General features: G+C 38.7%; 1 protein-coding gene across 1 annotated transcript; it reads left to right on the top strand.

Moving 5' to 3' along the window:
- Window positions 1-718: 718 nt before the first annotated feature.
- Window positions 719-17506, top strand: KNG1 (kininogen 1; the record flags this gene model as incomplete). Its single annotated transcript, XM_079539633.1, has 10 exons — window positions 719-913; window positions 4101-4211; window positions 5207-5291; window positions 7653-7825; window positions 9482-9589; window positions 11842-11923; window positions 12731-12891; window positions 14116-14223; window positions 15125-15214; window positions 16802-17506. 10 exons carry the CDS (start codon window positions 719-721, stop codon window positions 17504-17506), a joined length of 1818 nt encoding a protein of 605 aa, XP_079395759.1.

Genomic DNA, 17506 nt, shown 5'->3' on the forward strand with positions numbered 1-17506 from the left:
CAGCCTCTGCTAGACAAAGGCAACATTGATCTCTACTTAGGTGTCATTTTCCCTATGAGTAATGATAAGAATACATCATGAAGACCAACTAAACCATGCTCCACAGGTAGTCTTCACATGGCATCAAAGATAGTCACCTCCAATTGCAGAATGAAGGACAAGGGTTATCAACTGCTATTGAAGAGTTTTGTGGCATTCAATGATATAAAGCTGACCGAAGACTTTTCTTTCAAATATTTTCTGACTTCTCAGAACTATTGTGTCTAAACAGATGTATAAAATGTACAGTGCCTCTGTCCAGAACTAGAACTTCATTACTACTGTGACCTTCTCATTTAATTCTTTCTGAGTAACAGTCTTGATGTTAAAAAGCCAGAGATCTGCAAACGTTTTGCTTGCTGCTTTGCTCAGGAGCCATCCTGTCCAGTGTAAGCTGATCTCCAGCTCCAGCCAGTTAGCCTGTTATCTTGATAACAGGTGAATAACCTTAGTGTCATTCTGGTGACCACACAAAATCCGTTTAGAGGAATTCAGAAGTTTATTTGCTGTATAAACAGGATATGATGAGAACTAACCAACCCCAGCAACCCGCTCACTTGTTTACTTTGCTATTGGTCCTGTAAAATATAAGAGGTGATTAAATCCTTGTCAGGCATTCCTTTTCCCTTTGCTTTTTAAAGAGCCTTCTAATGCAGGGGACTTTTATTTTTGTCCAGTTATGAAACTTTTTGTTGTTGTAGCACTGTGTTGTAGCTTTTTTTCTGCTAGAGCCACCCCTCTCCCATTTGAATTTTTGGACTGCGATGACCCAGATGTCTTGGAAGCTGTTGACACAGCACTGCAGAAATACAATGGAGACAGCACTACTAGTAATCAATTTGCTCTGTACATGGTGATGGAAGCCAAGAGAACAGTAAGTAGACTGCAAAAAAACCCATGTTGGAATTGTTTATGCACTCTGAATCAGATTTGCTCCATCTGATTCACAAGGGATAGCAAGTGGGGCAGCAAAGTGTCGTGCAGAAATATTTACCAAAAAAAAATTGAAGAAATGGCTCACAGTAAGATACTTGTCACTGTGACAACCAAGGATGTATACTATGTTCTTATCAGTGGAACTGTGTGCTGGTGAATTGCTTACTAATGCAAGGACTAAAAAGCAAATAATAGAAAACTTATACCACTAATACAATTTGTCTTACTTGTCCATCCAGTTTTCTCCTTTCTGTTGGAAATTTTACCCCTTTCTGCCATCATTAAGATTTTTCAGATGGATGGCAAAGCACACATTATAAAGTGGATACATTTTGACTTGAGAAGAGCTAGTATCACATGCTAAAAAAAACGACTTGATAAAATTCCCCAATGCTGTGAAAAAACTGTTCCTGAATATTACTTGATTGACACTAGTCCTGAGTCACAGATGTATATAAAAGCACTAGGTGATATTTTAGTCAAAGAGTGACAGTTAAAATTAGAGAAGAAATAAAGAATGAAATGTGATCTCTTGCCTGCAGTCCTTCAGCACAGAGTTACAAAACAAAGTTAATCTAACAGAGTATTTACCTCTGAGACACACACCAAGATAACATTACCGTAATGACGACAAGCATTGCTTTACTTGAAAACATCAGCAGTTTTTTTCTATTGGATCGGAATCCCAGTGTCAGACAGAATATTTTGCACTCCAGAATCACAAGACGCTTTGACCCGGATGGAAAAGGGACACAAATTGCTAAATGCTTTACAGTAAAGCACCCACGTCTCCTGGCACCTTCCCTCTGGTTTTCCTCTTATCAGACTGGGGTGATTTTAGCAGACAAAGACTAAAATTTGTCAAAGCCTTTATATAATTAAAGAAATTAATACTCCCATGGTCTTTATTGACAATATTACAATAGCTAAATGCACACTTCTTAATACCATAGCTGTAAGATCACCTTCCTTTCTGCTTCCTTGTATTGGAGCCATTACACAACCTCCTTATCCGAAGGATAGATATTATTTTCAGTATTTTGTCTTATGTTCTATTTTTAAGAATACATATTTAATGCAATTCCTGATCATCTTTCTCTCAATATAATGCCCTTTCTTGAAAGATCTGAGGTGAAAATCAATTATTACTTGAGCCACTGATCTGACTGATGCTAAGGAGAAAAAAAAAACACAGAAGGAATCTGCAAGAGAGAGTTGTTCATATTCTATAGACTTTTTCCAGAAAGAGCACAGATTTTACTCATTGCTAGTCTCACAGCGCTGAATGCATTAATTAAATAGCTGGTTATTATATATTCATGTACATTCATTATTGATAAGGTAATAAAACATAAAAGCTGACTGGTGGAAGACTGAACCTGCCCCAGTTAAAGGCATAACTGTTCATAAAAAATAACGACATGAAACAACAACAAATGACACACAGAAAGAATGTGTTTTCTCATGAGCTGCATTTGCTCACTGAACTGATTTACTCCAGGTTACAACCGTTAACAGACAGCAGGGTTTGGCTCTTTAAAGCCACATCCCAGACAGTACAACCTGGTGCAGTTCCATAAATGTCAATTTACACCTGCTGAGGATTAAGTCCATTATATTTTTAGAGATCTTTTCATCCTGTCTTACAGCCTGCAGTCATCACATCATACTTCTACTTTCTGTAGAGATGTAGCAACGTATAACAGGAATTGAAAGAACAAAAGATAATTCTGTCCTCACCTACACAAGCATACATTTAGCATACTCCACCCATGCTAACTCAGCTTCTCTTTCTTGATACCATTAAGACAAGAAGTATCATTTGGTTATCCTCAAGTGATACAACTGAGAATTAACATTAAACTACAGCAACTGTGAGTGTTTGTATTTGAAAAAGTACACTGACAGAGCATTTTTAGTGGCAGTAAACCAGAACTTGTCATTATATAATCTCTGAAGGATGAGCTACAAACCTTGCAGTGTATTAATGTTACCTGTTGGTACAGGGCTTACTACTCAGTTTATTGCAAGGAGAAAATGCCCCCTTATTTAACAACATCAGAAGCACTTGCACTGGTCATGACAAACTTCAATAGCCTGAAAATCTTAGGGGATTTGTGAGACCATCCCCAAGAGCAGCACAGCCTTCAGCACCTGTAAGAACACTGCAGGAGCAGCCAAAGGCTGCCTCAGAAGCCCTCTGCCCTTTTCACCTAGGTATGCAGGGCAGCTTATTTACCCTCACACCACAGAGCGCAGGCAGTTTGGGGACCACCAGGCTGCTCCACAGTTGCTGGCTATTGCTACCTATGGGAGGCCTGTAGGGCTGTACATAAGGAGAATGGTACATAAGGAGAATGGACAGATTTGGGAGGAGAACAAGTGTGAGAGTGAGGGAACTGAACAGGAGCACAGTCCAAACTAGTAGTTAATTATCCAAGCAGCAGACTAATTTGCTTATTTGAAATATGCTTGAATGCAAATATAAAACCTAATCACTCATGTCTGTTTCTTAAAGTCCTAGATAAAATATGTTAAAGCATAGGTAGTAGGACATACCATATTTGTACTTACAGGTAAAGACTCAGAAATATACTTAGGTAATTTCTGAGAGGGAGTGATACATGGGAGACCTTTCGCAGAGACTAATCTGAAACCATAGTATAAAACATAAGGTAACCAATGGATAGTATTTGCTCTTCACAGTTCTTATCTTTTCACTGATGTCTTGATTTATCACTATGCAAATGATGACTTTCTATAAGATAAATAACTATACAGATGTTGTGAAGCATTGTATGATCAATAAGTATACAGAGAAGTTAGGCTAGTAAGATTATCACATAGGAAAAGATAATCAGAAAGAAATGAAAAGTGCTCAGGGGTGTCGTAGGCATGCAAGAAACTCCACGAGGAGATCTCCAGAGAGAGAGCCTTCCTCAGTGGCAGTCAGCCCCTGACTGGTTAGGAGAGGTGCAGCCAGGCTCCACCCTTTCCATCACACAGCTGCATTGCCTTCACCTGAGTGCTCCTGGGGCTGACTCAGTGCTCGCCTCCGGCCATCAAGCAGAGGTTCAGGCTGTGACTCAACTGTTCCCATACACTTGCATACTGTTTTTATCCAGGTAGGTCCTGCCAAACAATTGCACGTGAAATATCAGGTACGAGAAACCACTTGTGCCACTGAGGAAAACAAACTGTGGAAGGACTGTGATTACAAAGCATCTGCAGAAGCTGTAAGTATCTCTCCTCTTTAAAACTGTCCAGAACAGAAACATCAGGATAACGACCAGGACTTTGCTCTCCTGGGAAAAAAACAAAACAAAACAAAACAAAAAAATCATGGAAGAGAATTAACTTTTGCAGCTATGCTGTTTTTGATAGTTTACAGAAATAAAGTATAGAAGAGTTTACAACCCTGAACTTAACTACCATATTTGTGAATTTACCACTATACACCTGAATTTCAGCAGAAGGGATCATTTTAAATCTTCAATATGATGATTCACAGTAAATCCAGCAGACGGTACTCTAACAACAAGAATGGGCTATCAAACATCCTATTGCTCGTGTGTAATGGAAAGTTGCACAACCAAACCAACCAGATTGGCACCAATAAAATCACTGACATGGAAGCCACTGTGGCAGAGCACTTACCAGAGGGTGCTTAGCAGTGCAAAGCCCATCTGGCTTGTGCTATTAGAAAGCACTTAAAAGAGGAGGTGCAATCAGGCTCACACAGCATGCAGGAACACTGCAAATCCCCAGCAGAAATCATTGTCATTTCATATTGTACAGAAAGCATAAAAAAAAAAAAAAAAAGTATTGAAGAGGGATCACGTTATTTGAAGCAATATGAAATGTCATGATTGCTGGTGCACATCTTGTATCAGCAGAGAGGAACACAATTCTTTAGACTTCATTTATGAGAATGTGTTCATTTCCTTTATTCTGACAGCAAAATCTTTAGTTAATTAACACTTATCAACCATGATACAAAGCAATCTTCTAAATAAATTGCTCAGTTCATTCTCTGCTCTTCTAGCAAACAAGACAGTTCCTTTTCCAGTAACAAAACAGCAAACTTGACATCATTACAAAAGAACATATGAACTTGTTCCCCAAACTCAACTTGCAACTGTCGACTTTGTTCAACAGCTGAAAGAATGTACAGCACAGTATTTTTTTCATCAACCAATCTTAAGTCAAATATTGCTGTATGTATTTGCAGAAAACAGGAGTATGCACAGCTCAAGTTCACATGAATAACGCTGAAAAAATAAGTAATGTTTCACAAGATTGCAAAATTGTTCCAGGTAAGTAATTGTTTGGGGCAGCATTCATAAAGTACATAGAAAAATAAGAATGGGAAAAACATCATGCTGGGGCTTTCCAAAAATTTTAACACTAGGAGTTCCTCACATTCTATTCAGACATTCATAAATCATCTTTCAAAAGTAACTGCATTTTAAAGGTAAAAGTTTCACTCCACTGGTATGCACACACAAGCTAGGTGTCTCGTGGGTGTGTTGTAAGTTTCCTTACACATGGGAAATGAAATGAATCTGCTTAAGGCCAAAAGCACATCCATAACATGGAAACAAGATACCCCTTTCCACACTTGAAGTTTCTGTCCTTAATTAACCAGGTATGAAATTGCACCAGAAATTAACTTTCTCCAAGCTAAGAATGACTGCATTATTTCTGTTAAAGCTTATCAAAACAAAAATTTACTCCCGAATGGGGAGGGAGCAGATTTAAATTAAAAAAAATAATAATCAGTAGTGAGAGAATTATGTATGATAAACTACAACATCACTTAGATCCTAACAATGGAGATTATTAGAGTTTTACCTTACTTGCCTATAAAATATTCATATAAAACTTGCATTTGCATTGTAATTCTCTTCATCAGAAATGGGTCACATTGTTTGAAAGCTTTACAACTGAGATATTTCTGTAGCTATGGCTGGCATTCATGTAACACAAATCTCAGCTGGTTTTAAAAATCCATCTAACTGGTAGCACGGAGCCAAGTGCACATTAACTACAGAAGTATTTACCACAACTTTCTAATTGTTAGACAGCTTATATTTGTGGGTTTGTTTTCATTTGTTCCCCAGCTCTCTTGATTAAAGCTGTAGTGTTGTACCTACAGTCAGTGTCTTTCCAGGAACACACACAAATTCATGCCCTGCTACTGCAGAGGCCACTGGGTTTCCAATTAGTGGGGCAATGGTGACATCTAGTTGCCAACTGAATGTGTGTGAATCTCACAGAGAGAGCATGGGGAATCTGCATCTGAATCTTTATTTAGAAAGCTAAAAAACAACTGCCATGAATTAGAATTACATATTCAGCCTAAGAAGTTCGGCTTGTTACACAACATAGCAACTCTGAAAAAAGCATGCATCTTTGTTCAGAATGTAAAGACCACAGTCCTCCTGGCACGGGGCATACTGCTGTCCTGTATCACCCCATTTTCAGCGAGTAATAATTTTTGTGTAGTGCATATATGGCATTCATTGCTGAGTCAATAGCCAGCGGCAATAAGTGATGCTAGAAACATCGCAGGCTAAATTTTGATCAAGTGCCTCTTGGAGATCTAAGACTAAATAGCATTGCTTACCCTGAGGTATTCCACATGTACAAAGAAGCCAAATCAAATGCAAAGGATTCAAACACAAAGAGTTAAGCAATAGACTCTAACTGGTGAGGGACTTTCCCTTCATGTTAGGGAACATAGAGTTCAGCCTTCTTGGTGGAACTGTTTGATCATGCTGACCCTGGATTGATTCCCTGGCTGATGCAAGCAGGCATAACGCCATTAAAGTCAATTTATGTCAGCTGAGGATCAGGCACACAAATTTTATTTCAATTCCACAGAGACCACATATTGTCCCAAGCTCACTGAATCATGAAATTAATTTATGTACTGAACTATAAAATTAATTTATGAAAATCTAATCCATGATTACTAGAAAGGAAAGAGAGTTAATAGGATTAGTAGTAAGAAACAGAAGTTTGAGCATCCCATCAAACTTGCCTATCGACAACCAATCCAGTTAGTTATGCCTGAGAGTAACACCAAGTGGCAGGTGGCAGCTGAAGTGACTAGCAGGGAGAGCTCACACAACAGAGCAGTGCAATGATAGTTCAACTATAGTCCCTGAGGAGCTCTAAGTCAGGGCTGTTCACGTGGGTGAGCCAAAAAGCTCCTGCCAAAGTCCCCCTCCTGGAACATGGTGAGGACAGCGAGCAGCTGCACCCAGCAGGTGAGCTTCCAAGAGTCCAAAAAACATCTCTTTAGCTGTGACCTTCACTGCTTTTCCCCTAACTGCATGGGGAAGGCCCTTCCTTAGCAGTGTCAAAACTACCTGTAAGGTTTTTAATGGATTCAGTGACTCCTGAACTCATTTATTCCTCTGAATTAAATTTGCTGCTGGATAAAGGTTTCATGGATGGCCCCTACCAGCACACACAGAAGCCTGTACCTAAGTACAGTGAGGGTCTGTGCAGGCCCTGAAACTAAAATCTGGATTTTGCTTATCATTCTGCTTAAAAGCAGAAAAGATTCTGGCACGTTGAACCATTTTTCACACGACTTAACATGAAAAATTAAAACCTGAGGTTTCTTAACATGAAAACCTGCCTTTTTTTGGTTTGTTCCTTTCCAGTTCAACCAACGATACCATCTTCTCAGGGAACCTGCCTTGGATGCTTTCATACGATACCAAGTGACAATTTACAAGTGTTAGAAATTCTGAAAAAAGCCATTGTGAAGTTCAACAAGCACAGTGATGAAACTGTCCTTTTCAAACTTGTGGGAATAACAGAAGCTCAAAGACAGGTCTGTATATGATTTTTTTTCTCTACATTTTTAAAAAGATATTTTGGTTATGTAAATGTTTTTGATGTTAAGGGATATTTCATGATAAAAGCATATAGAATTCATATAGAGCACAGACCATGTAAATAACTCCCTTCACTTACACAGAATCAAAAACTGTTGCTGGATTTTTAGAGCTATCAATTTTATAAAGGCTTTTTTTCTTTATCTGCAGCTACAACTAACCAGTGTTCAGCACCAGTTTATTTTTATTCAATGCTGACACAAGCACCTTGTGTCATCTCAGATGCTCTAGAGTGTTCCACTTGGCTTGTCCATGAAGCTCCAGCAGGAACAGATCTCTTCTAGGTTTTGTGCCAGCTTGTGCAGATGTCTCTCATACTCTACAGCCTCTCAAACAGCAGAAGGCACCTACGTGTTTGCAGTGCAATAGGACCTGTATGTCAGTAGCTGATATACACCACAGGGTAGGTGAGCCAGTAAAAGAAAACATGCATAAGAAAAAAAGCAAGCTTATTGCTGGCTGAAAGATTTCTGCACAGAAGAATATCTGCTTTGCAAGTGAATGCTCAGGCTGCAGAAATTTCTGGTACTGCAGGCAGTGCTTATTTCCCCATGAAAGGTTCTCCTATGGATTGGCATGATGTTGCTAGAAAGCCAAGTTTCCAATTTGCTTTTTAAACAGTATATAACTCAACACCAACTACAAACCCTTTTATTTGTGTATGCTTTTACTTTGCCAAAAAGCATCGAGTCTCACATCAATTTGACCCATGATTAAATTCTGACGGTCCTTTATTTACTGATGGCAATAATTCTCTTAGCTGAAAGACAAGCTTACACAACAATTAAGTCTTACAAGCAAATGTCAAAGAGACTGCAATTCAGCAGCTCAAAAGAAAACTATTGTGACACTTGTGGCTAATGGAGACTAGTCACAGCCCTCTGCTTTAACTGATCTAGAATAGAAAGGGATAGAAAGTTTATCTTTGATTCTTTCTTTCTCTTTTTTTAATCTAATACTACCTGATCCAACACTGTGACATGGAGAGATTTTATAGATGAAATCAATAGCTGCAGTGAGGAAAACAGAACTACTTCCTGCAGAGAAAATGAAGGGAGGTCAAAGATCTGGACAAAGCAGGGGAGGGGGAAAAGGCCCAAAGCAGACACAATTACAAGCAGATGACAAACACAGGACACTCAATAACAAATGATGCCAGCAGTGTAAAGTTACATTATTCAGATACTATTTTACTATGTCACATACTTAGGAACACAAGAACTGCCAAGCTGTATTAGTGTAGTCATCCATCTAGACCAGCTTCCTGTCACTGGCAGTAATAAGTAACAGATACTTTGGAGGAAAGTGCATGAAACCATGCATTACAAGGCTACAGGCTTGCCAGAAGCAGAATCTGAATATAAACTGCATTTCTAATAACTACTTGACTTAGTTTACTTTCTGTACTGCAAGGACAACATTTTTTGGTTAGCTCATAAATACTGTATGGCTCAATGACTGCAATGTGATTTGATGGATGGAAGAGGCTTAGAAGGGTGGTTTTGCTTTCTTCGTTGATTGCATTCAGTAGTGGAACTTCAAAGTTTGTATTAGTTTACATAATGTAAATATCTCCTAAATATCTGTTCCAGGTGGTAGCTGGATGGAATTACATAATTAAATATGAAATCAAGGAAACAAATTGCTCCAAAGACCAATTTCAAGATTTAACTCACGAATGCAAAACCACTTCTGAAGGTGTAAGTAATCTTCACAACCTACTTATCACAAAAATGTCATATTAACAAATAACGGCTGAGATCTGACTCAAACATGTATTTTACAGTCTTGCTTAACTTAGCTAATGATGTTAAAATTCAGGCTTACAGATAACCATCTATTTATGCAGTTCTCTCTTGAATTAGTGACTAAGAGTGAAATGTTTGCAGATTACTCCACTGAATCTGAAGTCTCATCCTAATAATAAAACCCTTAAGAAATTCCTATTCAGAGAGCTGTTCAGACGCAAAGCAAAAAGTTACAGTTAGCCACTTTCCCAGCACAGAACATTTCCTAAGTAAGTAGCTGAATTGCTACCTATCTCTACGACAGCCCAAGCAAGAGCTTCAAAAGAGCCTTATTAACAAATACACGCAATCTAGACCAATAGCGCCACAAAACCAAGTACTTCCTTTGTTGCTCTGACCTGGAACAGAATTAACTGCACCAAAAAGAGAGCTGCTCTCTCAACCAATCTCCCTGGACCATCTCACCACGGAGTGAGACAAGTGCTTGTGCCAAAGCCAAAGCAGGAATGTATAGCCATGGTGAACAGCGGTGGTAAATGTGAGGGAAGGAGCCACAAGAGCCCGACTCCCATCTGTTTCAGCTGTCGTGGAAGTGTGTGGTTGGACATTACATTCCTGCTTGTAAATGACTCCCTAGAGGTCTCAAAGACATCACTGCATTTCTGAAGCATTGAACAAAAAAGGAAAGAGTCACAACTGTAGTAAATAATAGGAGACTGAGAATCTGGCTAGATGAAACAAAATTTGCTGTTAGCAGTGCTTGTCCTAAAACATTAAGCGAGTTACTTATTTTCTTGAGCCTGAGTTGTCCAACCTGTCACTGGGAGATAATGGCTTCTGTCCATCTCACATAATCCAGGTGAGTTACCACCTTTCCATTCTGATTTGACCACAGAGTGTCTGTGAGACTGGATCTTTATCGATGGAATAATTAAGCAGCCAAAACTAAGACAGCAACTAAGATCAGCAACTGATCATCTAGAGATACTATTAGAATATGCTGTTCCAAAATATTCCACTCCTTAGAATAACCAAATTCCACGAAAGCTGCTTGTAATCTACAGCATGCATACTATTCATTCTGAAACAGAAGAGCCAGAACTGCACCCTGTACTCAACATGTGTGTGAACCACAGAGCTGTAGTGGGCCATAATGTCATTCCTTCTCTCTAGCCTAGATAATAAACCTTGATATTATTTTTTCCCCCATTTTTCTAAACCACTGCTAGGCAGATGTTTTCATAGATGACACTTTCAAGTGCATCATAACCCTAAGATCATGAATCTATCAGCTCAGTGCCTAACGTGAAGTCAGAACTGGCTCCTCCCCTGCGCATTACTTTACATTTCTCTACATTAGTTTTCTTCTCCCAGATCAACATCTAACATCCAGCTCTTGCAGTCCTTTCTCTATGAGACTAATGATTAATCCTTTGCTATTTCATGTATTTTAACTGAGTATTTATCCACACAGGGGCCTTTCCTCTTATTCTACAGTTAGTTTGTTTCCTTTACAGACTTCAGTAAGAGACTTCATTGAAATCTTTCTGAATCTTTATCAATGTCAGGTCTCTACCAATTTTTGTGATGCTTTTGAAGCAATCTGTAAAATACAACTTTTGTTTACAACCAATTCTGATATAGTCGTGCCAATTAATTCTTTCTTTACATTCTAATAATTTGAATAGTACAGATGTGAATCTTACAGATCTACAACATTTAAAAAAGAACAGGATCACATTTTTTTATTTCAGCCTAAAATAGCAAGGCAATCTTAAGCACATCATCTACCACAGCTCCCCTGCAGCACTTGGGTGAATACAAGCAGGCCCAGAAACTCGGTAATGTTTGATTTGTTAGATGTGTAATCTTCCTTTTGATCTTTGGAGTTTAAGACAAATACCAGAGCTCTCCAAAAAATTGGATTCTGGTTTGTAAACTTCTCTCTTTCCTTCTGTAACGAATACATACAAATAAGTCACTTAGCCTTTCTGTCACAATTTTATTTTCTCTAAGTAACTCTCTGAAACCCTTATTTTTTGGCTCGGCAAACTCTGCAAAGGCTTCTTGCTCCTGGCATATTGAAGGAAGAAATTATCAGTAGTGTGGTTGACTCATTCTGTTAGTAAGAACAGTGTGAGCTTCTTCATTGTTTCTACACACTAAGCAGCTGGTTTTGTTTGTTTCTTTTGTTGTGACTGCAGCGTATAGGCAAATGTGATGCCAAAGCATATGAAAATCTTCGGGCAGAGATCGTAGATATTGCAAGCCAGTGCAACCTTCCAGGTATGTAATTACCACTAACAGTTCTATTACAATCATAAAATAATAGGTAAGATAAAAATCCAAGAGATGAGAACTGATAATAACAAGATAAAGCAATTATTTTAAGATGAAAGCTGCGCTGCCTCTTAATGAAGTCTTACTGTAGAGTTTTCTTTCACTTCTTATAAATATTTCATACGCTCTATTTTGTTCTTTTGAAAGGCAGTGGAGACAAAGGCCAAAATTGGTAATTCAGCTACCAATACTATTGTTTATTTCATACTGCATAGTTACACTTCATTTTGATATATTAGAAGCTTATTTTTTTCCTGGTAAGTAAGCAACTTAGAATTTCTAAGTTCATTACAATCTAAGCCACAAATTGATTTCTTATTAATTTTTCCTGCACCTATCTATTTGGAGACAGATTCTGACAGTTTCAGGGCTTTATAACAGGGAGTCCAGTATTACCCCATGTATGTAGTAAGTGCTGCATTCTCACTTGTTACTCATTTGCTTGTTTTTATTCAACAAATGTCTTCTCTGCCTTTACTTGCTAGCTATCCACATTCAGTATATACAATTCTTGTTTGTGTGAGAGAGCTGTACTTATCCAATGCAACACCAGGCGCTGATGCAGGGCTCTTTCAGATAACCAAGGTGCAATATTGCTGATCATATGAAATGCAAAGATATTTTGGTTTAATTTGGCAGACTCAAATCAGAAGTGTGCCAGAAGGCAGGGGTGTATAAATAACTGGTTTTCCCTGCCTATATCTAGACAGAAACCTTTGCTCCTTACGTCTGAAATCTGTCGGTTTCTTTCAGCTGAATCTCCCACTCACGTTTGTGCTGGTTGTAAAGGTACGATCCCAACTGACAGTGCAGAAGTGAAGGAACTACTGAAGGTTGCTGTGGAAAAGTTTAATTTAGAAACCAATGATGACTTCTACTATCAAGCTGCAAAAATAGAATCAGCGACAGTTCAGGTTGAGAGTTACTTTTCCTTTTAAATCTAATTCTCCATATAATACAAAAATGAGGAACAGACATGGCATCGTTACTGGTCTAAACTTAACATTTGGATTTCAAATAATATTTTTCTCTACGCATTGATACACACAGTAACTGAGATATCTATGCACTTTTTCTTGTGAAATTTTAACCATTTTGGCTTGGATTTAAAAATCTCTGGCCTCTTGATTTTTCTTTTTTCTTTTCTTCTTAAAAGGGGATTGTAGAAGCATGGCAACAACATTGTCTATCCGATTTCTGTATCTCTACCCCACTTTTTAATCAGCCTTGGTAATATTGCATAGACTTTTGAAAATAGAGAAGATCTATTAGGCAGAACTACCCACTTGATCTACCACACCAATACCCTGCGAATTATTTCAGCTGTTATCTACTCTACAGTAGCTGTAAGCTCTAAGAAATGGAAAGAACTGAATATAAAACAAGGGAGTAGTTCAGAAAATACCGTGTTGGGAACTTTGCATGAGCATAATGGGCACCGCTGGGGCAAAAATTTCTGATCAGCTCATGTTAACTCACTAACAGTAAGCATCTTTTCCATCTTTTACATATTTTTATCACTTTTCACATAATGATTAATATTAGCATACACACTTTTATAAATTAGACTGAAAGAATTTTATGTATTTTTCTGTCTCTAAAGCAAGATACATTATCTTGGGCTCTGTAAAAATACTAAGAGAACTTGTACCAGGCACATTCTTCAACCAAAACAGTTTCCCTCCTTAATATATTTGGCAAATATGCTCATTTTCAACTGAGTCTGCTCACCACACACTTCATTTTACTCACATTCAACTCTTCTTACATCATATTTGGCTCCTTACAGTGGTGTCTCTAACGATTTCATTTGTTATTAATTAAATTATGACAGGCATCCAATAAAACAAAGCCAAAACTGTGGACCTGTTTTTCTGACCTTTCTGTCTCCTTCAGTTTCTATGTTGGAATTTCTGAGAATGGGAACAGGAATAAATAAGTAAGTTGATTAGAAGCAGATAGGTTTTCTGTCAAACATTTTAATATTGTTCTTAACATACATTGCCCCAGGGGGTCAGGACTTGTAGACTATAAGTCATATGAGCCTGTAGTATAAGCTTGTAGAAAACCATCTCTGTCTCTGAACTCTTTTCAATAAAAATGCCTTTATGACAAAAGGTCTTCTTGCTAATTTTTAGGTGGTTGCAGGACGAAACTACAACCTAGTATTTTTTGTCCAGAAGACAAACTGCTCAAAAAAAGAATTTGAAAAGCTTAATGAGGACTGTGAAGCCACAACAGACAGTGTAAGTAATGATGATGTTGCCAATGGTAGTGTTTCTAACAGGCAATTCCTTTGCAATCTGAAACATACACAAAGTAAACTCGCATTTGATCCTGGTTTCTGTTGCTTCAACAACAAAAACTTCCAGTGTTTGCAACCCCAAACCAGTGACAACAGCATTAAAACAGGAAGCTTGAAGTAACTCAGTTTAACAGTGGTATCGGTGCTCAATGCAAAGCAAAAGGGACTTTTCTCTGATAATGAAGAATCAAAGAAAGGAGGTGGCTGTGATAAGAAACGATGTCAATGCTCCTGCATCTGTTGTACTTTCAGTAAAGAAAAGTGAGAGATTTTAGTGTTCTCAGTGTGCAAAGGAATTATGCTTCTGGAGTACACGCTGCTGATACTGGGGAAATCTGTTTTAGACACTGGAAAGTAATGCTGATAGAGCCAGAACCTATTGATGAGGGAGCTGCTGGGAAAGAGAAGGCTCTTCATTTTCACTCCTTTTTCCCACCATGTGAACAGTGCTTATCTCTAAGAGCTAAAAACTGTTAGTGCAGCTGGCATTACCCAGAAAAATAAGAAATACCTCTCACTGTCTCAATTTCCCCATCTTTAGTAGGGGTAGTATGATTAACAAGCAGTGTTTGTTAGGAATGAACAGTGTTGGGCACAAATCCAATATCCAATTCAAAACTGCAGTATAGTGTTCACAGAGGCATCCTAAGAGGTCAAAAAGCTAAGCAGCGATCTGTCCCAGCATAGATTTCTCCATCATTAAAACCGATTCCATATATATTCAAGTAAAACTCCAAGTATTTAAAAGTATTATTAAAACGTAAATTTTTTTGTGTACTGCTCATTCATGTTGTTTGATGTTTTCTTGCCTTAACATGCTGTTTTTGATGTTTTGTCAACAGCTACCACTGCGCTGTGAAGCACAAATTTATGTGGTCCCATTGGAGAGAAAACTCATCTCTCAGGTCAACTGCTCTCAATATCAGCTAATGGTATGACAGCTTTTCTTCACTACCCATCATCACTAGGGGAGGTTCAGACTGGATAAAAGAAAAAAAAAAAAACATGCTTACAATAAGGGTGGAGAGGCACTGGCACAGGTAACCCAGAGAGGTGGTGGATGCTCCATGCCTGGAGACACCCAAGGTCAGTCTGGATGGGGTTGTGAGCACCTGATGGAGCTGTGGGTGTCCCTGTTCAGTGCAGGGAGTTGGGTCAGATGGCTTTTAAAGGTCCCTTCCAACTCAAACAATTCTATGATTCTACAATAAAAAAGAGGAGACTTAGATAAATGTTAGGGGGAAATTTTTCTCTCAGAGGGTGGTAAGGTATTGGCACAGGCTGCCCAGAAAAGCAGTGGCTGGCCCTCCCTGGAGGTGTTCAAGGCCAGGCTGGATGGGGCCCTGGGCAGCCTGATCTAGTGGCTGGGAACCCTGGCTGAAGCAGCAGGTTTGGAACTAGAGGATCTTATAGGTTCCTTCCAACCCAAGCCATTCTTTGATCATAAGTGAAGGCATACATTAATTTCTTTATCCATTCCAAAAGATCCCGTTACTAGCTAGCCATGAACATGGGCCAGTTTGAGAGCTTCAGAACACAACATATATTTTTCTTATTATCAGAACTTCTTTAGTTCCGATTATAATTCTGATGATTGCAGGTTGTTAGTTTGGGTTGTTTTTGTTGCTGTTTTTAATAAATCCAGAGATTCCCATGCTCCCCAATCAAGAAACGAAGATTGAGTGAATAAAGTGAGATTGACTAACCTGCATTTCCCATTAAGCAACTTGCAGCGCTTTCATACTTATCTATTCATTCTTTATGTATCAACTAAGAAATGGCTCCCCTTTTTGTCTCCCTTAAAATATTGTATCCACAACTTCCAAAATTAGCTCCAACCTGAAGAGTCCCTATTTGCAGTTAGATAAGGCTCAGGCACAGGTTGACAGAAATGACACACATTTTTTTCACAGGACTGTGTATCAGCCACTCAATCTTTATTTTCCAGTGGAACTGATGGGGGAATAGAGATTACTCAAAAACAATCAAACATTTTATAGTGTCAGCATTAACCTCTGAGTATTTTTTCCAACAGTCCTATGGAATATATATGTCAAATGAAGAGATAAAAAATTGAATAGCTACATTTCATGTGACAAATCAATCCAGATCTAGGGTATGTTTCTGCACTGCAACTGTCCACAGATGTGTCAAACTTCAGTATGAGTATATCAGAATGCTATACTTTAACATGAGCAGGGATAATCAGTCATAGAAATGAACCGTATCGTTCATAAATTAAAACAAACACATATGTTCCTCTCTGTAGTTTCACTCCCAAGTGAACTGGCAGAATCTCAGTGATAAATTGCTCTTTCAATACACAGCTGCTAAAATACTCCAGAATTACTGAAGAGGACGTTTGTTTTCATGCTTATTACAGACACAAAAGATTATTAAGATCGCTTTGAAAAACCTGATTTTGACCCATCTATTGCAATGAGGTTTTGATCTTGCCAAATCTGAAGCCCCTGCTCTCGTATACGTACCAACACAGCTATTACTGCATTGTTTTTCAGACCGCGATGGTGAGAAGGCCTCCAGGATTCACTCCTTTACGAAGCTTTGTTCAACTACCACAGGTAGTTGGAACTCCAGCCTCCAATACAAATGAAGGAGAAAGTCAAAGAGCAGGTGAAGAAATAAGACAAGATGACAGACAGGGACCAGATGGTGAAGTTGAACCTGGGCACAAACACAGGCATAAACTTAGGCACGGATTGAAAAAGGATCATGAATTTGCCAAAAGGCACAAGCAGGAAGCTGACTGTGGGCCCAGGAAGGGCCACAGGTGTGGACATAGAAAACACATTAAAAATGGTAAACACAAACATCATAAACCTGAATCTTCTGAGGAATCCAGTGAAAGGCTTTTTAGCCCAAAAGAAACCCTCCCATCATCTGCTGCTGAAACAGCATTAGAGCTCCTCAGTGCAGAGTTTGTAAGGACAGAAATCGATACTCCTACAGAACCAGTGTATTCTCCTGATATCTCTTCATTTAAAGGGATGCCGGAGGATCACACAGAATCTCCTCTCCCCAAGTGTCCTGGAAAACCTTGGAAACCAATTCTGGACCTGCCCATTCCCCCCAGCCTTCCCAGAGAATTCATGAATGAGGATCTCTTGCCTTCCGTTGCAGAAAACGTCGACCTTACAACAGAAAACCCACCACCCCCCCAAAATGAAGGGATGAGCTTTGATCTTGCAGATGCATTAGAATAA

The sequence above is a fragment of the Tetrao urogallus genome, assembly GCF_951394365.1.
Source record: "Tetrao urogallus genome assembly, chromosome: 9".
In the NCBI taxonomy this organism is placed as follows: Eukaryota; Metazoa; Chordata; class Aves; order Galliformes; family Phasianidae; genus Tetrao; species Tetrao urogallus.